Here is a 21,098-nt window from a genome sequence, read left to right as displayed (position 1 = left end):
CAATGTGTTACAGTAATCCACTCAAGTGGTGATAGGGGTGTGAATTACTGTTGCTGAGGCATCCTGGTCCTGGTAAGGCTGCAACTGGTGCATGAGGCAAAACTGGGCAAAGGCCCCCTGCCTTCACTTCTTGTTTCAGCCAAAGCCACAAGTCCAGGAAGCCTCCCCCCGCTCCCCACCTCCCAGTACCTGAGATCAACCTTGCCTAGAGCTAACACTGGAACCATCTTGAAGCCAGGATGTTTCTGGGCAACCAGCCATTCCAGCCTGGCTCTAGAGCAGTGTTTCTCAACCTTGGCCACTTGAAGACATGTGGACTTCAAGTGGCCAAGGTTGAGAAACACTGCTCTAGATGCTGAGTTAGGACTTCCAAAACATCTGTAGCTTCACTTGGGGTAGCACTGTAGAGTTAGATATCACTAGCGTACTGATGGTATTTCACCTTAAAATGGCGGTATGACTTTCCCAAGCAGCTTCATATAGATGTTAAAGAGCTGAGCTCTGTGGAAAACCATACTGGACAACCCACCAGCTTGAGCACTCCTTCCTGTCTGGAACTGCCCAATGGAGAGTGGAACTAATGCAGAATGGTCCCTCCCACTGCCAACCCCCAAGGCACTCCAATAGGATACCATGGTTGATGGTATCATAGGCTGCTGAGAGATCTAATAGGCTAAGAGGAGAAGGCTCCCACCCCTCTTTAGGTCCAGACGTATGTCATCCTGCAGAACAACCCATGCTGTTCCCATCTCATGCCTGGCTCTGAATCCAGAGTTAAAGCGATCCAGATAATCTACTTCTGGACCATCTTCTGATCTCCATCTTAGCAGAGCATTATGTTTTAACGTGGCACAGTTGATATTTATTTTAGAAATAAAAGTACAATCTGACTATTTAACCACCACAAGGGTGTGGTAACAGAAAAAACTAATTCATTGCATACTGTGATGGGCATCCAAAAGATTAATTGAATCTTGAGACACACCCACAGTCCTCAGGGTGTTTGGGGCTCCAGCCTCCCAAAAATCATAGAGTTGGAAGAGGTCGCTAAGACAATCCAGCCCAACACCCTGCTTAATGCAGGAATCCACATTAAACACCCCCAACAAATAGCTGTTTAGCTTCTGCTCAAATAGATCCAATGAAGGGAAGCCTACCTTCTGAGACAGAAAGGGTCTTGACCTTCTGATGTACAGCCAGATTTCAAATTTATGAAAGGAACTATACTGTCCCCCCTCAGCAGTCTGAAGGATAAATAGTCTTAACTCCTTCAAAACCTCTTCCTACAACTTGGTTTCTAGCCCTGATCACTACACTTCCCTGAACTTGTTCCCACTTGTCTAAATCCTTCTTAAAATGTGGTGCTCAGAGATGAGCAGTGTAGCCAAAGTCGGCTCTGCTGAAAGCAGAATCAAGCAGAACTACTAATTCTGTATATATTCATCCAATCAAATGAAGCTAAAAACCATGCTCAGCTTACATAGGGATAGCCATCTCAATCTACTGCAAAGACCCAAGGAAGTCTACAGGCAACCCCATTCGAGGGCTTAACGCCCAACTCATTTAAACTTTACCTTCCTGACCCCTTCAGCCAAAATAAAAGACCTCCCATCCTATTTTCACCCTTCTAGTTCTAAAACAAAAAGAAGCCAGTCTTATTCTGAAGCCAGTTTATTTTCCTTGGACAAACACTTTTTGTAACAAAAAAAGAAGAGAACAGTCCCCCCAAACCCCCAACCCCAATCCCCAGGCAATTCAAACATCATAGTTGGGATTCTTGCGCAGGATTACAAAGCCTTCCAGGATAGGTGTGACTGGTATGTGCTCTTCAGTGGCCAGCTCTGCCCGCTCACCATGTGCCAGCAGCACTGGCGTAGTGTGGGTCTGGAAGCCGGTGATTGTCTTTGGCTTCCCAGCTTGGCCCACCACATCCACCGCCTGTAGAAGGGGGCCAGGCATTAGTGGTGGCAAAACAGTCAGACAGCCACCATCCAGTTCAAAACTAAGGCCCCCGCAACAGGCACAAAATACTGAAGTCCAGGATCCCCAAATATCACTGGGACCCTAACTATCCCTGCCCGGTTGTTCTTTTTGCGACCACTTACCTGCCCCACTCTCACCGACACTGGTAGGGGACGTAGCTCCTCATCAAAAGTCACGAGCATGCGTGGCTGCATGGCAGCCACAAGGCCATAGAGCACATAGTGGGACTTCCCAAGGATGACTAGAAGAGAAAGGAGGACAAGGTCCAAAGCTTGAGGAGACTGGACCAAAACAGAGGTGCTTTCTCCCTATTACTACCATATTCTGTTCATTTGCGAGTAGAGTAACATGGTTCATGTGATGGACCTGGACTGGGGAAAAACAGCTTCAAATCCCCATTCTACTTGGGGGTCTTTCAGTTAATTATTTTCTCTTAGGCTAATCCGCCACACAAGATTGCTGTTTTTTTTAATTATTATTTATTTATTTTATTGCTTTCAAAATAATAACAAAAGAAAAAAGAAAAGGAAAAGGAACAAAACACCAAGGTCATTCTGATGGAAATACATATCTTGTCAAAGAGAAGGAAAAAAAACACATAAAAAGTGCTTTAACAAAAAAGTGAAAGAAATATGACAAAGGGAAAAAAAAAAAACCCACAAGACTGCTGTTGTTGAGGTTAAATTAGGATGATCCACTCTGTAAGCACCCCGAGCTCCCAGGGGAAAGGGGGATATAAATGCAAGAAATAAAGTATCACTGGACGATGCCTATTATGCCATAAACATAGATAGGGTCAACCACACACCCTTTTTCCAGGAAGGGACAGAGAAGTAAAAAGAGAAACTGATCTCTCAGATGCTACAGTGTCTGCATTTTGCCAAGAGGCAGTGCTTTTCCCATCTGGCGCAAAGCAATGGGGCTGTATCCAAGCATCTCTAACCAAGCCCAAATTGTAAAACAGGATCTGGCTCAAACATACAGAAAGGATCACCTTAAAGCAACGTTTCTCAACCTTGGGAACTTTAAGATGTGTGGACTTCAACTCCCAGAATTCGCCAGCCAGCATGGCTGGATGGGGAATTCTGGGAGTTGAAGTCCACACGTCTTAAAGTTCCCAAGGTTGAGAAACACTGACTTACATCAACAACTAACAACAGCATGCTCTCCAGGATCTCAAGGAGGGTTCTTGCCTGGCTATTTTAAGAAAGAAACAAACCTAGGATGTGTTTCAGGGGTAGAAATGGAGGGAGACTGAAATGAGGTGCTACGAGGCTCTTCCCTTTCACTGCAGCCTTCCCCAACCTGATATCCTCCCAAAGTGGCAGGTGCACTTTTAAGCAAGGCAACCTTGTACCTTTGTAGAACTAGACAAAAGGTGTTCCAGCACTGGCAGCAAGAAGTTCTCTTACCTGGGATAGGCCATGAGCCCTATCACGGCGGCAGCATTAGCAGACCATTGTAACTGGGACTGTAAATATGGAGTCCAAGCAATCTTGCCAAAGCTCCCCTCCCTGCCCACCACGGGAGGGAGACCTTTAACGATGGTATTTGCTTCTACCGGTAAGCACCCAGAGAATCCAAGAAGGATACTTACTGTTACGCACATCCAGGAAAGAGACTAGCACAGTCAAAAGGCCAGCCACGGCAACCTGGCTCATGAGCTGCCGGTCGCTGTGGTAAGGGCAGAGGGTAAGTGTTCCCTTCCCAAGGTGTGTCAGACCCTGCAAAGCAAAATAAAAATAGGATGTTGGCAAAGCACCTTCCCAGGCCTGAATCAAGAAACAGCTTGTCATCTCTAACTCCACAGGCACTGAACAGGCCAAGAGGCTGCCCGCTGTCAGAACGAGGGGCGAAGCTGTGCCTGTTGCCCCCCATTCATAACGAGGACTGAGCTTCTCAGCTTCCTTCCATAGTTGTCAGTTATTCAGTACTGTACCAATTAATGGTCAAGAGAAGGCGCTTTGAACTTCCTTTCTCAGTTCTTCATCCAGAGTCACAAGTATGAGATGGGTGGCTATACTGAATGAACGAATGAACAAATGAATGAATGATCAAGGCCAGGGGTACTCAGGACTTATAGCAATCAGTACCCTCCTCTCCTATCAAGTTTTCCAGCTTCTTTTCTCAACCAAGAATGGAGCAAAGAGATTACAGTATCATCACCTCCCCAGAACAACCAAAGATTCAAATCCTCTTTCTACCTCAGGATCTTCTGATTGCCCTTTCCTACACACCTCCCATCCTGAGATCCATTTAACCAGGACTATGATGAGGTCAGCCTGATTCCTCACAAGTTCTCTAGATGAAAAACTCAGAGGACAAAGTACAGCCAAGTAGCTTCAGAACAGATGCTCCAGGGCTTGAGAGCTCCTTGTTCCTTTCCATCACCAGCAGAAGTACATTAAATTAAAAATAAATCTAAACTTATAGGATTACACACAAGGTGCTTCATTTATAAACAAATTGCAGACTATCAAATGCAGAATGCGTTGCTGTTGTTGTTATGATGGAAATACCTGAACTGTTCAAAGAGAGGGTTCACATTTCAACCAATTATGAGGACTGTGATTTCCTTGCTGAGTAATCAAGAAACAGGGTAGAACTTGCCATATACAATGATAATGAGAGTCAAATTACCCTTGCTTTTTATACTTTTTATGGATCACTTTTCTATTAAAAGCAGTGAAGCAGGAAGAAATTCAGGGACTTCGTATCTTCTTTCCTCATGTACCAGGAAGATTTAAAATCATGCCATATATTAAGGAGAGTTAGGACAGATTCTGACTTGTCATGGGCTGTATTTAAACCCACAATACCTTTTGAGCTTTATGTGCTATGATTCCATGAAGACTATATTATATACCGCCCTCTTCTTCACCAGCCATGTCAGAGTTCTCCATTGCCCACGTCAGAACCTAACTTGAATACTTCCTTTTTCTCAATCTTCTGGATTCCACCCATTTATCCCCATCCTCAGATCCTTTGGGGGAGGGATTTTGTTGTTTTTGGAAAAGTCAAGTTCGGTTAACCCAATAAGATACCCTTTTTACTTGCCGAGTCAATTGCACGTTAAGCCATATTGCGCTTAGGCTTAATGTGACTTTCAAACCCAGGCCATGGCAAACAGCCTCATCCACAATCTAAACCATAGCTTGTTTTAGGTTTACTTAGCTAAACTCTGGACCAGCATGTAATCCAAATGGGGGGGGGGGGAGAGACCTATGGTCAACTCCCCCTTTTGACCTCTGGATATAAAGTCCAATGGCAAGAACGGTCTTCAAACAAAATCATTTGCTTTATTTCATTTCCTACCTACTATGTGCACAAACGAATTAGAGTAATAATTAGCCTTCCCCCTCTCCCCAGCATGCAGTAGCTCTAACCACAATCAGATTAACTTGTGTCTGTGCTTTTGTGACTATCCAGGGAAAAAGAAAAAGAAAATGGAGCTGATCCCTAATCATCTGCTGTGAAACTAACTGGGCTATCAGCTGGAGGAGAGGAGGACTTGCAAAACCCTGCTCGCAACAGTTTGCTGTGCAGTCTCAGGCAAGAGCCAGGGGTAAGCGCTTCAGAGGCAGTTAACGGTAAGTTATGCCATACTTAGTGTTATAGGTGAATGTTGAACATCCAGCATAACCAAAATAAGAAACATACTCATTTCTCTGTGTGTTTCCTCTAAGCTTAAAGATGCCACAAGCTGTTTATTGGGCCAGAGGTTAGACTGCATGATTACCTGAGCCAGTCGCACCATGAAGAGGTTATTGGGATCCTTGGCGTGATACTGGGCCAGCTGCCTCAGCATTGCAGCCAGACGAGCGTTGTTGGTACCTACGGACACAGACAGAAGGAATCAAAATGATTTCTGAAAAAGCAGAAAGCCCCTGTTCCATGTTCAGGGAGGCCTGCCTCATCCACGAAACACAGGTAAATAAACCTGTTGAGAGTATAATCCAGTGTTTCTCAACCTTGTCAACTTTAAGGTGTGTGGACTTCAATTCCCAGAATTCCCCAGCCAGCAAGGCTCACTGGGGAATTCGGGGAGTTGAATCCACACATCTTAAAGTTGACAAGGTTAAGAAACACTAGTATAATCAATCAGAAATATCAAATACCTTCAGCTTGGGTATTTGGTTTTAAATCATGCTAAAAGGAGAACTGAAGTGAACAGATCAACCAGATGTTTACAGTATATTTCTACTGCACATGTTCTCCATGAGAAAGATTCCAGGTGCTATCCAAACAACTTTAGGTAGTGCTAGGAAGGCTCTTCCTTAAGACCCAGAATGCAAATGAGGATTGCGTAGAGAATGTTAAGTGGACAAGTAATTTGAAATGGCATGGGGTAGCTTTCTACATCACAAATCCCCAAGTCTCTAAGTGCCACAAAGCTCTGTTTTGCTACCACAGACTAACTTTACTACCACTACAGAAGAGCCCCAAAAGGAAAAGATCTGGAAACCAACACAAGTTGGGTTCCCATTGCAAATATTCTCTCACCAAACACTGTTGCACATCCAGCTGAGTTCACATAGCATTGAATTCACCCTTGTGTTGGGTTCTCACACCCTCAACCCTAAACTAGCCAAATGGCATAGATCTGCATAATACACTAATTCTCCCCACCAACCAAACAAGGTTTACACTAACAAAATGTAGAATGTTGTACACATGCAAACACTGAAATTTGAACCGTCCAGGTTAAGTGGGTTGAGTGAACCACAGCCAGATCTCCACTCCCATTTGTAGTTCAATAGTTCTCTTTCCTCAGAGCCCAGGGGTAAGATCTTCCCTCTTCTTTTCCCACCGCCTTTTCCTGAAAATGCCTCACACTGGGTACATTAATTTTACATCAGGTGGCTATTTAGAACACATTTCATAATGCCAGTGGTAGGGATTTCCAATGACCAATAATGCCCTCCCTTCATCATTACAGGCTTACCGCTGCCCACCATGCCCATGGCGAAGATAGAGTTGTAGGACACCTCGGGGTCAGCATCGTGGGAGAACTTGCTGAGAGTGTCAAGGATGTTGAGGCGAGGGTTGGAAACAGAGATGAGAGCTAGAGCTAATGGAACAGCTCGTCGAAGAGTCGGTTCCCCGTATCGTAGCTGCAGAAGAAGAGGACTGTTAAGGCATCAAGGTATTCTCCTGCAGAGCATTGCAGCCTCTAATCCTACCCACAGCAACTCGTCATGGACAAAAATAAACTTTTTGATCACAACTGTGCAGGTAAGAACAGAAATCAACATCCCCAGAGACCATCCGTTAGTTAATTGAGTAACAGGAAGTAACTAAATTCACATTTTCTGGAGCCAAATTTGTACTGCCTTGCAGGCCATGAAATGGTTTCCCAGAGAAGATAGATTGCAGCCCCCACCCAAATTATCAACTGAAAAAATAAAGGTTGAAATTAGCTGTTTAAAGTTCAGTGTTTTTACATTCTCAGATTGCAACCTTTTTTGCTCCTAAATTCACATAAATTTATTTAGATTAACTGGTCTTCTCTTTCCCTTCTCTCTCACCTTTCTGAACAGCTGAGTACATATGCAACTTTTTTTTCAGGACTCAGTGAAATGGACTGTATAGAATAAATTTGTTGATCTTTAACCCTATTGATTTTGGAGGGAAAATATAGTGCGATAATTTTCAGTTGCCTTTCACACTGCATTACATTGCCATATGAATGCCATCCCCTGTATTATTTATACAACAACTCTTCCCAACTATACATTTCCACTTGTACTAATAACATCAAAAGAGCAAACAGCCTTGATAGTGACCAACTTCTGGTAGGAGGCAGCACTAAAAAAAGGTCCTTAAGATGCCACAAGATTCTTGGTTACTCTTGAAATGGTTGTGTGGCAGTCGAGGGAAGGGGTATACGAGGGCATACAAATTTGATTAATAAAACAAAATATAAAATAGTAGCAAATCATTATTTCCTTGGCTGATGTTGTCCTCTCTCTTTCGCAGCAGAGCAGATGAAGATCACCCACCAAGCAACGTGAAGAAAAGATAACTAATAATACGGATCACACTAGTGCAAATTCTGAGATTTACATGTAACACTGAACAGGGAAGATTAAATTTTAACTCTGCTCCCACTCTCTTGGCACACAAATGTTCACATTTTGAACTTCCTCCAAAGATAAATATTTAAAGCAGTTAGTTGCAATAAAAAGACACACAGCCTTGTTTAGATAGCTCATTTCTATCCCAGAGGGAGACTCCGGGAATCTGATCTTGTCTGTGCTACTGAAACATGGCAGATTTTAAATTTATAAGCTCTCCCTGTATCTCCTTGCCTAAGGACTGTCTAAGTCCTTGCCTAAGTCCTAAGGACTGCCACAAACAGCGGCGAAGAGAACGGAGGGGTGTTAAGCACTCTACAAACACACCCTTTGGCACAATTTAAGGGATTAATTCTGCTCATGTTTTGAAGCTAGCTAATCACCATTTGGGAGTTAAAGAAGAGCCTAAAGCCACATTAGTTGGTAATCCTTAAAGCATTTATTCAGTCTTCCTTGGCTGGGTTGGTACCGTGTGCTTTATTGGATCCTATATAAACTCCTTTTCTGAGTTCACACAATACACTGAATCATAAACTAACCAAAGGTTGGGTTTGCATACGGCATGAAAAGCCAAACGGGTTAAAACTACCCATTGCATCCTTCACCTGGCTGCTTCAGTCTCTTCGGCAAGTCCCGCGCTTACCTATGAAATGATCTGCAAACAATTACCGAAGTAACTCAGCTTTGAAGGCAGACATCGTTGTTGGGCTTTCTCAGCCATTAGCAAGTACAATGATTATAAACAGATCAAGCAAGGAAGTACAGGTAGTCCCCGGGTTAAGAACGCCCAGTTTAAGGGCGACCCATAGTTAAGAATGGAGCCTATTGTAGCAAAATTTGAATTGAATACAGAATGATTCAAGTTCATTGTACAATATTACTTATACTAATGTTTCTCAACCTTGGCAACTTTAAGATGGGTGGACTTCAACTCCCAGGATTCCCCAGCCAGCATGGCTGACTGGGGAATCCTGGGAGTTGAAGTCCACCCATCTTAAAGTTGCCAAGGTTGAGAAACATTGACTTATACAGTATTATTTAACAATACTGTTCTGGCTTACATACAAATTTGACTTAAGGACAAACTTTGGGAACGGAACTCGTTCTTAAACTGGGGACTCCCTCTATGCCAATGCTTTGCCCCTCCAGCTCAAATAACGACACAGTTGGCCATCAACCCAGCACAATCCCAACACACGCAAGGCCCTGAGGCTAATAGCTTTGCTGCCCCCATTCCCCAGGGCGAGAGCACATTCCTGTTGCCTTCCACCTTGTACTCACCAGATGACCAAAGGTACGTAGAGCCATCTCTGCCCCGATCTCCTCACCCATAGCAATCAATGCAATCCCCAGCACTGCCACTCCCTGCAGCAGGAGAGACCACATTTGAAACCACAGGACATCTCATAACATAGCTAAATAGGATTTTTCTGGAGAAAACTGTGCTGGCCCAAACTGCTCAGGCAAGACAAACATAGAGCTACAATCAGGTTTTGTTCTAGGAGAGTGGAGAGAGAAGCAGATTTCCTTAACTGAGTAAGCCAACAATAGACTGCCATCCCTCAGTTTTAACCAGGTTTCTGTTCATTGTGTAACTCTAATGTTCAAGCACCGAATTTGGAATAAGGCACAATTTCCACTTCTCATAGTTTAGATGGGTAAAGTCTAATGAATTTCAGCTGCTCAGGGCAAGATGGTTGCAGAGGGTTTCTACTGATATCTGGACCTCATCAGTCTTTCTGCTATCCTCATAACTAGCAGAAAAAGAAGACGATTATGCAAAACAAGACTGAAAGAGTAATTGAGAAGCACCACTCCACTATTCCTATTATTTTGGAAGAAGGTTCCATACAGAAGGTCAAAGTTTGATCCCTGGAAAACACTCTTGCTGGAAACTATGGAGGGAGCTCCAAGGAGAGGAGACAGTGATGAGCCAAATGGACCCAACTGCCAACAATTCCATGGAGTCTCAGAACATGATGTTTTCCAGCAAATTCAGACTGGAAAACTTTGTGTACTTAGGTACCACAACCTCTTCAATCAGAAGCAAGAATGCTTCTGTCCAGCCCACTCTCTGGCTCATCACAAATTAAAACATGCATATGTATGCACACACAGACATATGTACAGGTAGTCCTCACTTACCAACTGCCTTGTTCAGTGACTGAAGTTAGGACGGTGCTGAAAAAATAACTTTACGACCAATTTACGACCATTTACAACCTGCACAGCGTCCCTCAATCATATGACTGCCATTACAGTCAGTATGCGTTGTCCTGTTCCTGACCTTGTTTTTCTCCCCGCCACCTCGCAGAGCAGAGAGATTGGACAGGAAGGGATTAGAAGAGAGTAAGGCAAAAATGGGGAATATAACATAGAAAGCAATGCATTGGTGCTGGCAGCCGCAAGCACGCTTGGCAAACAGCCGGTGTATTCCCCTTTGTGTTCTGCTTACTCTCTTATAACCCCATCCTCTCCAATCTCTCTGCTCTGCAAGGGGGGGTGAATTTCAGGCACAGGAGAGATTGCCTACTGAAATCGCTTGGTGAGTTCTTTTCTGGGGTGGGCGGGGGAGAAGAGAGGCTGCGGTTGGCACGTGGGAGGATAGCAGGGAAGCACCGGAGCTACTTGGACATCAACAAATTAATCAACATTAATTCCATTCTTGTTAGTTATCCAGCGCTGGGGTAAGCATTCCAAAAGACTGGAGAGTGGTTAGGAGGCAAACAGAAGCTGAAGGTGTGAAACTGATTGGCCTTGTCATTTTCAAGACGGAAAGCACAGTTGCCATCATGTGATTTCCCATTCAGCTTCTGCTTCGCTTAGCAATGGAGTTGCCAGTCCCAATTGTGGTCGCTAAACGAGGATTACCTATACACATTTGGGCTTATGGACTAAAAGTCAGAAGAGAACAGTTCAATTTTTGTGCTGTTAACTGAATACTACCTCACCTTTTAGCATCTGTCTATCTCAAAATACAAATTACAAAAAGAAATTGACAAAACTTTATTTTTTCATATCAGGCACCACCTACCTGGTGAGCCCCCATGTCAGCTGAATTCTCTTTCTTCTCCTTGTCCTTCTTCTCCTTCTTCTCTTTTTCCTCCTCCTTCTCTTTGGAATCAAAATGCTCACTGCAGATATGAAGAAGCTGCTGCACCTTCAGCACATTGCCAGATCCTGGGGGAATACCACAAGCTTGTCACTGAATTCACGTTGCATGCTTAACAGGATTATATTTTCTGGATTCACACAGCATGCTATGCTATAAAAAATCCAACCAAAATGAATGTGCTGTGCAAATGCAGTTGCTAGATCTTCACCTGACTTGATTATGTTGTGTGAACACAGCTCAGGAATAAAACAGGACAGGAATCTCCCAACATCCCATTCTCACCCCACTGACCTGCGTAGGCACAGATGTCCACAAGGGTGTTGGCAAAGCTACGAAAAGGTTCAGACACAACCTGCAGGGCAGCCAAGATTGCTTCAATGGCCTCACCCTTTCCTGTAAAAATTGGGTACAAAAATAATTCAGCATCCACTCAAGTGACTGATGTGACAACTAGACATTCTGAAAGGGAAAGGCTTCTATATCCATTGTCCAGCACAGGTCAATAAAATCAGCAAAGAGCCTCATGAGAACATGCAGGCTTCAGAGGACACAAGTATCCATGGCTAACACAGACTCTAGCCTGCAAAACTTGATGCAGTAAGAAAACTGTGCTTCTTAGAGAACATCACTGAACTCAAGACATACACACACACACACAATTTTATTTTCATATTTATCTTTCTGATATACTATTCTGATATACTATTCTCTTTCTCCTTTTGATCCTGATTCTCTTGCTCCCCATGCTTGGAAAAGAACAGATTCCTCATTAGAGGTCTGAAGTCACTGATTTCAAAGGCACGGTCCTAAACACATCTGTTTGTGCTGCAAAGGATTGTGGGAAGCAGGTCACAATGTCTCTGCTTTTTGTTAGCTGTGGATCAAGCTTGTATACAAAAAAACTTGTTTTTCAATTCAATAAAGGAACTGAGGATGGGAACTAATGAGTTCAGGTCATGTGTGTGAAGAAGAATCAGAATGTTCACATGAAATATCTCACTAATAGTTCTGATCCCAAGTGAAGTGCTATTTCTTAATGCAGGTGTGTGTGAGAAAGATGGCAGGATGCTGCTGGAATAAGGAGGCTAAAAGCCCTCTTATAACGGGGCACAATTGCTCAGGGGTCTTTTGCTCCTGCTCCAAAAAAGAGAGCCCCAAAGGGAAGAGAAGAACAATGTCTTAAAACATTTCAGAAAAAAAGAGAAAGAAAAACTACATTGAGAAGCAGAACATTTAAAATTACTGGGTAGGAGATAATAAATAAACCTAAAACAAAATTAATGAAAAGCAATTTACAAAGAAGCTCTATGTTGAACAGTAGATGTGAGGAAAAAGAACAGGGTCTGGAGAAGACAGGAATACAATTTTAGAAAAGAGAAAAGCCAAACCAGTAAGCTCTCCACTGCCTGGCTGGGGCTGCCCAATTTCTGTTTCTCCTCTTGATTCTACTCTTTGGCTGCCCCCCTGAAAGTCCAGAAGAGGCACTCTTAACGGTTTCCCATCTAGGCTAATAAGGAAGAAACTAAGCAAGAAAAACATCCATTTTGAACTGCCGCTCCTGGATATAAGGAAGCTATGCTTTCCCTGCTAGAAAACAGTATACAGTGTTCTTTTCAGTTTCTTCCCCACCTAAAATTCAGAAATGATGCTCCTGTTTGGAGGGGGAGGGAGAGAAGTGACAGCCAAGAGGGAAAAAAGAGGAAGAATTGCCATTCCTCCACGGAAAATTACAATGTACCTCTAATTAACACTGAAGGGCAATTCTAACACCTCCTCCTTATACAGACCGTTTGGACATCCACAGAGTACCCTAGGGAGCATACTTACCCAGATGGTTCAGGCCCAGGCCAAGAGGCAGCCATCTGGCATAGGTGTCCTTCAGCTCTGTCTCAGACTTTTCCATAATTGTTTGGAGGATGGTGGAGGTGACATCTCCATTGCAGGAGCCCACAGCAATGATTCCGCAGGCCAAGGCTGTCACACCAGCCACCTGGAGAGAGAGAGCTCAGTTCACATCATCACCCTCATAATGTCTTAGAGGAAACCACAGAGGGAAAAAAAAAGTTATCAGGCAGAGCCTCAAAAGAAAAGGCTACTATTTATTTATTATTTACTTAATTTATATGCTGCCCATCTCCCTTACTTCTTGCAAGCTAGAGCACCCAACACTCTCTGCTTGCCTGTGGAACACCAGGGGATAGATATGCCCTGAAATGTATCCTCTCTCCAAATCACAGCAACTATTCTATGCCTCTCTGGGCAAATCGGAATGCAACTGTTGGAATTAGTTTCATTCCATGGGAGCGAACAAATAGTTCAAGTGTCTTAATCCGGCTTTGTGCTTGAACTAACCACTGCTGATAGGACTTGAAAGGTGGGGCGGGGCGGGGGAGGCACACCCAAACATACCAAGGGCATCTGTCTGCATTCAAAACCTCACTACTGTGCACTGTTGTCACTGCTGCTAAATACAGTGCTGTGCTTTATGGAGGAGAAGGGTGGCAAAAAACATCAGCATTTCAGCCTCTCTCTTTATTTCACAAGGTTTTTCCAAAATGTGCAAATGGTTTTTGTCCATGGAATCCCAAAGCACCCTCTTCCCAGATGTGCACGTTCAAGAAATCTCCTCTCTGTTCTATTCTCCATTATGATTTCCACAATCGCTCTTTTCACCAATTTTTCCAAGTTACAGAATCAAATACAAAACTGATCCAGAGTGATCAGATTTCCCTACCTTTTGAATCCTGGGTATCTTTCTAAGAGTTCTGTTAACCTCCAGCTTGGATTGATTCTAAATGGATGATCTTAGAAAGACACTCAGTATGAATTCACCCACTGTCTGCATGATCTGGAAGTTCCACCAGCAGAACATTAGATCTTTATGGGGGTCAGGGAGAGATATTTTAGGATATTTCAGACATTTTGGAAGGATTAGAATAGGTCCAGTTTTGCAACCAGCTGCCCTCAGCACTTTTTATGAAAAAAAACCACGAAGATGGAACTCCAACCCCATGTCCTCACCCCATTCCCACAACTGATCTCTGAGCCAATCTTGAGAGACTGGGACTCTTCTTCCTCACCTCCATGCTGGATTTGGAATCACCCATAACAGGAAGCAGCAAGGTCAGGACATCTTCTCGGTTGGACCCTGCATAGGCCAGCCCCAGCCTGCAAAACAGCACAAAGTGGTTTGAAGAGTACCCTCTGCTGTGCTGCATGAGAAAGAAACGGAAGACTAGGCAGATCCTTACCCAAAGATGGCACCAATTCGCATGGTATTGCTGTTGTGAAGGATGTAGTCTGAGAGCAGCGCGAGGGCAGGGTCGCATTCATTCCTCACACCAGAGTTCACGATGCCACAAGCCAGAAGAGCCCCTGACTGGAGGAAAGGCAAGGAAGAAAGACACAGTCCAGAATACAGGATACAAGCGAGATCTAGTGATGAATGAGTCCCAAACAAAAAGCGTTCAGTCATGAATGGACGAGGACTGATAGCATGAAAAGTGAGCCGCAGCACTTTTCATCTCCACATGAAGGAGGAGGAAAAATGGGATTTCAGGTCAGACAAAGGTCCTGAGGGACACGGACAGAAGAGCCATTTCAATGTCTGCCTCCTACTGATGTTACCAACGCAGCAAGACACAGCACAGAGAGGGAAAGCAGCCCAGGGTCCAAGCGCACATACTTGACCAAACATATTAGATTCAGTCCCTGCATCTCACCAAAGAGTTAGGAAATTTGGATGATGCCTTCCTTAGAATATTCCAGAAGGCAGTCAAAACAGAGTTTTCCAACAGAGCTTTTAATTTAGGATGAACAGTGGGGAGGAACTGGGTATTTGGGCATTTGGCTATGGAATTGGGTTAGGGTTATATCGTTTTGATGTCTCATTTTTTTGTAAATTGACAGGTGTCCTTGCGGAATCTACAGTACATAAGGGCTGCTAATAAACAGGTACATGATCTCCTGAAACCCTGGAGACATACTGCCAGTCGGTGTAGCATAAACGGGTAGATGGAGAAGCAGTTTACATTAGTATAAAGCAACTTCCTAGTTATTATTCAATTATGGCCAAACTGCCTCAACAGGTGGTAGCACCTGGCTGACCTTGGGGGTTAAGCAGGATTTAGAGGGGAGGAGGGCACCTGGGAATTTCAGGGCTGTGGACTGGATTGGGAACTTGGAAAAATATTCTAGAACAAGGTGATGGGACACTACTTTGCATCAATGCAGTTTTCTTGGCAGTGATTTAGAAACAGTTTCCCATCAACCTTGTTCTGGAATGTTTTTTTTCCAAGTTCCCAATCTAGCCCATAGCCCTGAAACCCCCAGGTCCTCCCCATCTAAGTCCTGCTCTACAGGAGTTGAACCCAACTCAAGGTAATTTTCACCATTTTATGGCTAGACTGCCCTACATGGAAGCATTCAGGTTAGGAGGAGAGTCGGTCACCTTGATGTAGTCTTCCGAGGAATACAGGTACTTGTCAATCTGTGTAAGACCCCCATCCACATCCCACAACAGGATCATCCCCAGCGAGGCTGCAGCACTCAGCATCCCTGCAGAATAAACAGAGCTTCTTAGAATGGAGTCAAGCCTTGGATTATGAGAATATCAGCACATTTACAACCTATGGCTATTTTTATTAGTTTATGGCTTACTCACTGCTAGTATTAATCAATGCTGGGTAATGAAGAACCTGAAAAATCTTGCATCCATCTACCCCTATCTACTCATAACACAGGTAGTCTTTGACTTAACAATCATTTGTTTAGCGACTGTTCAAAGTTATGACAGCTCTGAAATAGTGACTTACGACCAGTCCTTGCACTTATGACCACTGCAGCATCCTCACTATCAAAATTCAGGTGCTTGGCAACTGGTATGTATTTACAATGGTTGTAACATCCCAAGGTCACATGATCGCCATTTGTGACCTTCCCAGCTGGCTTCCGACAAGCAAAATCAATGGGGAACCATGTGATTCACTTAATGACTGCAGTGATTCGCTTAACTACTGCAAAAAATGTCATAAAATCAGGTGTGGTCACGATGCCTTGCTTAACAACCGCACTGCTTAATGACAAATTTTCCAGTCCCGACTATGCTTGTAAGTCAAGGACTACCTGTATGTTGGGAGATAGTTACTCAATTTAAAAATAATTAAAAAGAATACAAATCAGGAAAATTGTACATTGAAAAACAAAAAGAACAGTGTATTCAAACAAATCTCAAAAGATACACTGACAACAAACTATTCTAGTAATATAAAAATACATTCTTGTTTTAAGAATACTGTCAATGTTTCCATTTCCATGAAACCCTCCAGGGTATTAATTTGATCAAATCTGCAACATTATAAATTTCCATCTAATTTCAATTTCCAGTGCTCTTCCAAAAATGTTTTACCAAATGGCAGTTTCCAGTATACCTGCTGCTATAAATATGAATATAGTCTTTTAACAGGTAAAACTATTCAACAGTGAAAGATGGGCCAAAATGTCATCTTTCTATATGTAAATGCTAGAAGTCTATGTTCAGGAGTAAGTCTATTGAAGGCATAAAATTACTCTGGCAAAGTTTGTCCCTGGGCTCCAACTTCAGATGTTGATCGTGACAAAAAGTGATCCCTCCTGTTCCCTTCTGGGAAACAGGACTGTTAAAGATCAGAGAAACCTTCAGATCAAGGATATGGCTTCAGTTTTAAGCCCAGATGCTTCCAGAATGAAGTGTTATTGGATAAGCCATGATAGAATTCAACCCCCTTGCATTACTAATGGCACAGTCCATGCTATCTAAGAGTGGAATGGATTTCAAGCATCAAGCAGAGAAGGGAAGGCACATAGCTATGCAAACAGACTTGGAAAGAAGATGACACTGTGCTCCACTTGCTTTTGCTCTGCTCATTCCCAATGCAAGGAACCCCCTCCAAAAAAAAAAAAAAAGCTCAAAAGCAAAAAAGGGAAAAAGAACAAAACCATTGGACTGAACTTCAGCAGTACAAGCTTTCCCCAACTGGATGGGAAATGCTACATGATTTTAAAAATACAGTCTAATAAAGCCTTGGAAAATGAAGTAATCAGTTCACCAGTACTTTCATGGGTCAAAAAGAGTGGACATCATGATTCCTGGGGCTGTCCTCATTCACATATATATGGGAGGGGGAAGGAGTATGCGTGTGGAGAGGAGTGGCTCCCCCCACCCCTGTATTCATTCTAAATAGTCAATTCTCTAAGCTCAGTTCGAGGCATGGAAGGGAAAGCAAAATGCCTGAAACAATAGATGGGTGGGAAGTGAAGCCTGCAGCCCCCTTCATAAAAATGCATTTGCTATTATAAATGTTAGACTAGGACTACCAGATCCGGTCTGCAAAAATCCAGATGGCCACTACAGGGCAGCCAAGAGATACAAGCACCTCTTTGTTGTCATCTAGTGACTGGCCCACCTTCTGCAGTCCGGACCTGGTAGCCCTAAATTAAACCTCCTACTATACCTCACTGAACCATTAAAGCGATCAAGAAGTAATAATACAATTCATCTGCCCAGTTTGGCCTGCGTGAAAGTAAATCACCTGCCTGGATCATATTCCACAGCATTCTAAGACAGCTGTCATATTCAACACTTAGCATTCTCACTACCCAGTAAAATAAAAGTTCTAGTCTAATTTCGAGTCAAACTGGACTCTTGAAGGCTTCAAGGACACACCCATGCAGTTTTCTTGGCAGTACTACAGAAATGGCCTGAAAATGCCTTCCACCACAATAATGGCTTCTCAGTTCGGGTGTTTCCTGGCAATTTACCATCCAGGTACTAATTAGGCCTGATTCTGCTTAATTTCTGAGTTCAGGCAAAATCAACCAGATCCTGCCACCTGCCAAGTCACACCAGTAAATTTCCAGTAACCTAGAAAGTGGAGCACAGAAGCAGAGTTTTGAATTCTACCCAGTAAATGCACTCCCAAATCTCTTGGGAGCGCAAAGCTCCCCACTCTGGAGCAAACTGTCTCCACCTTATCCCTGTCCCCCACCCCAGATGTTGGGCTCTTGTCCCCCCTCACCATGGTCCTTGTTTTTGTAGAGCCACTTGTTGCCGTCATCCGTCAGCAGCTTGTCTTGGCCAAAAGCAGCATTCACAAAACCGTTCACAAAGGAGGAAGCCAAATTCATGCGAGCTGAATCCACTTGCGAACCACTACCACCAAACCCTGAGGGAGCAGAGAGTACAAGGATGAGTGGGTTGCTCCTGCCTCAGATCAGAACTGTGAAACATCTGTATAACAAAGGGGATTGTTTTTAAAAAGGTACTTTGCAGGAAGCTGCAGCCTCACCAAGACATCAAAACAACTACAATATCAGTGGCGATTGCTTAGTAGAGAAAGTTGCATGGATTTTGTGATTAGCAAACCATGGACAAATGGAACACAGGGGGTTGACCTAGAGTGAAACAGAATGCCTAGTTTCCAAATTCTTGGGGGTCTCTCAATTCCTCAGATAATGGTTCAGAGACAAAAGAATATTCTCCAATGGAAACATGGAATCTTCCACCTCATGAGTAGCCAGAATCCCAAATAAAGTTGGCAATATCTAACCTTAAAGAGATTCTAACTATGCAATATATTACTTCTGAACTTGACTCTGTAATGAGTTGCACTTGGGACTAACTTTAAAAACAGTTTGGAATCAGCCAGCTCTGCCTTTTTTCCAGAGCACTAATTCATTCTCTTCTAAAAGACACCCTCAAATTGAGCTTCCCTCCCACTGACCCTATCCATTCAGTTTTCTTGGCAGCTCTGTGGAACTGGCTTGCTATTCATACTGAAAATCTATCTCTAGGACCAAAGTCAAATGTTCATTTTGTTTTTTGAAGCCCATCTAAGCCAGGAGCCCAGAATGACTTTGGGAAGGCCTTCTCCTGTAAATAATGTTCCACTACATCTCTGTGTCATGGAGAAGATCTATCTATGTGGTCTCTGGGAGTAGAAAACAACTTGATGGCACATAATCAATCAATCAATCAATCACATCTCTGTGAGTTCTGACAGCTGTGAAGATATCGATCCAAGTGCCACTACATTCATTTTAACCCCAAACTATAGTTATCACACATCAAGAATTATATGTTCCAAGTAACAAGAGTAACTTTCAAATAGTGCAGCAAGTCTTCTGTATATACAGATGCATTTTTTCACACAAATTAATCTCTACTAAGAATGATTCTTTTCAATGATGGCATTAAAGTTGTGACACTCTGGGCTGGGAAAAAAACTGTCAGACCAATTCTTCTGAAAACAGAAATATGCTTATGTCACAAGGCCTTTTGTGGCCATTCCGTTTAAAGAACTAAACTTTCTGGTTCAAACTACTATAGGTATATTCCACAGCAATCAAAATTGCAAATTTACATACTTTTCCATCCCGTGGCAAAAATCTTCGTAGCAAAAATCTCCATGGCAAAAATTCTTGAATCACAATCTTCAGAATGTGATTCAAGAATCTGGGGGAGAGGGACACATGTAACAAAAAGGGCAGCTATATATAAGTTTGCAAAAGAGAATTCAAACTGAACTGGGCCATTTAAGAAGTATCATTATGTAGTTAGAACTGCCTATATCTATACTGCAAATTAAATCCAAACAGTGCAAGTCAGACTGATGACAGCAGTTATAACCACCCCAGATATCCCAACTTTCTAGTGAGTCCAGAGTCAGCAATGATCCCACTATTTTAAGCCCAGCACTTACGGTTATTTTCTAGATGCGTTTTATAAATATCATCTGGCACCTTGGGCTCCATGATGTCCAGCTGGAAGCAAAAGGAACAGTTATCTTCCCTGTCAATGTATAGAACAAACCTTCACCTGACTGCTGAATTAACCTGCTGTCCCGGTTTAAAACATACAGATTCATAAAATGACCAAAAGGGATGTTTCACGATACTCTAAGTCACCAAAAAAAAAAAAAAATCTGAAATCAGGGTCAACACAAACGTAACGCATTGAGCACACTCACCTGCTGGATAAGCATAAATAAATCAGTGGTAAAGTAATAAATAAGCCACAGTGTCACTTAGGTAGGAGGACCTAAAATTCATCTAATTTATCTCCCATGTCCCACCATCACCCCAAGTCAGAGCTTCAACTTGATTTTCCAAGATCTCAACACCCACATCCAGTCACTTTGAGGGAAATACAAGTTCCTAAGCTTGCCTATGTCTCCCCAGGACATCACAGCAGATTATTTTAAATCCACGGTTTGCAAGAAGGCTTTGCAGAGCAGTGAACTGGGCTTACTTTAGAGTTTTTGTGTTACTCAGTTCTCAAGTAATTGCCCACCACTTTTCAACCACTGCAGTTAGGGAGAGCCTGGGGAGACTAGGAAAAAAAATGTGTCTTTGGGGCTATAAGTATTACGTATTAAGGCTAGAAATAAGTTATTTTATTCAACATCATCCAGAGTCGCTTTGTGTGAGGTGGACGGCTATATAAATGTGATATATAAGTAAGTAAGTAAGTAGCACAGGGGTCTCAGGTTCCCTGGAGTATTGGATGAATGCCCAAATCAAAGATTAGCTGAAAACTGAAGATCATTTTTTGTTTTTTAGCCTCACTGAACAGATGCCCTGCTGAGCATTACTCTTCATTAGAAATGGTGAAACGTGTTGAATTTGAAATGTGATGAGTTTGAAATAACTGTTTCAAGTTAGACCAGGTTGTTCTGACCTTGCCAGAAATATTGTGAGCTCAACCTGGCTGTTTTACACTTGGAACACTTCTGGTAACCTGGAATATTATCAGAACATTCCAGGTGAGACCAGAACAGCTCTTCCAAGGAACTGTTTTGAATTCAATTAAATTATACAAATTTGCACACTACTGCGAAATGTGGCCGCAAAAGGTTGGGAATCAAATAACTGATCAGCCCCCACCA

The 21,098-nt window shown here is 43.0% G+C and overlaps 1 protein-coding gene across 1 annotated transcript in view; it reads right to left on the bottom strand.

Moving 5' to 3' along the window:
* Positions 1-1,712: 1,712 nt before the first annotated feature.
* PSMD2 (proteasome 26S subunit ubiquitin receptor, non-ATPase 2) overlaps positions 1,713-21,098 on the bottom strand; it is a 28,298-nt gene continuing 8,912 nt past the window's right edge. The window contains exons 8-21 of the mRNA XM_007432882.3: positions 19,914-19,974; positions 18,231-18,377; positions 15,626-15,732; positions 14,427-14,554; positions 14,256-14,343; positions 13,003-13,165; positions 11,467-11,568; positions 11,095-11,240; positions 9,342-9,425; positions 6,929-7,097; positions 5,723-5,817; positions 3,581-3,707; positions 2,106-2,224; positions 1,713-1,938 (exon numbers count right to left, since the gene is read on the bottom strand). Of these exons, the coding sequence (XP_007432944.2) occupies positions 1,756-1,938; positions 2,106-2,224; positions 3,581-3,707; positions 5,723-5,817; positions 6,929-7,097; positions 9,342-9,425; positions 11,095-11,240; positions 11,467-11,568; positions 13,003-13,165; positions 14,256-14,343; positions 14,427-14,554; positions 15,626-15,732; positions 18,231-18,377; positions 19,914-19,974 (1,719 nt within the window). The 3' untranslated portion in view covers positions 1,713-1,755. The remainder of the gene's footprint in view (positions 1,939-2,105; positions 2,225-3,580; positions 3,708-5,722; positions 5,818-6,928; positions 7,098-9,341; positions 9,426-11,094; positions 11,241-11,466; positions 11,569-13,002; positions 13,166-14,255; positions 14,344-14,426; positions 14,555-15,625; positions 15,733-18,230; positions 18,378-19,913; positions 19,975-21,098) is intronic.

This window comes from Python bivittatus, unplaced genomic scaffold (assembly GCF_059951505.1).
Source record: "Python bivittatus isolate LINGU-HERP-01145 unplaced genomic scaffold, Pbiv_v1 ctg000980_np1212, whole genome shotgun sequence".
Classification (NCBI taxonomy): Eukaryota; Metazoa; Chordata; class Lepidosauria; order Squamata; family Pythonidae; genus Python; species Python bivittatus.
The sequence above is the reverse complement of the archived record's forward strand: the minus strand, read 5'-3'. Positions and strand labels throughout refer to the sequence as shown.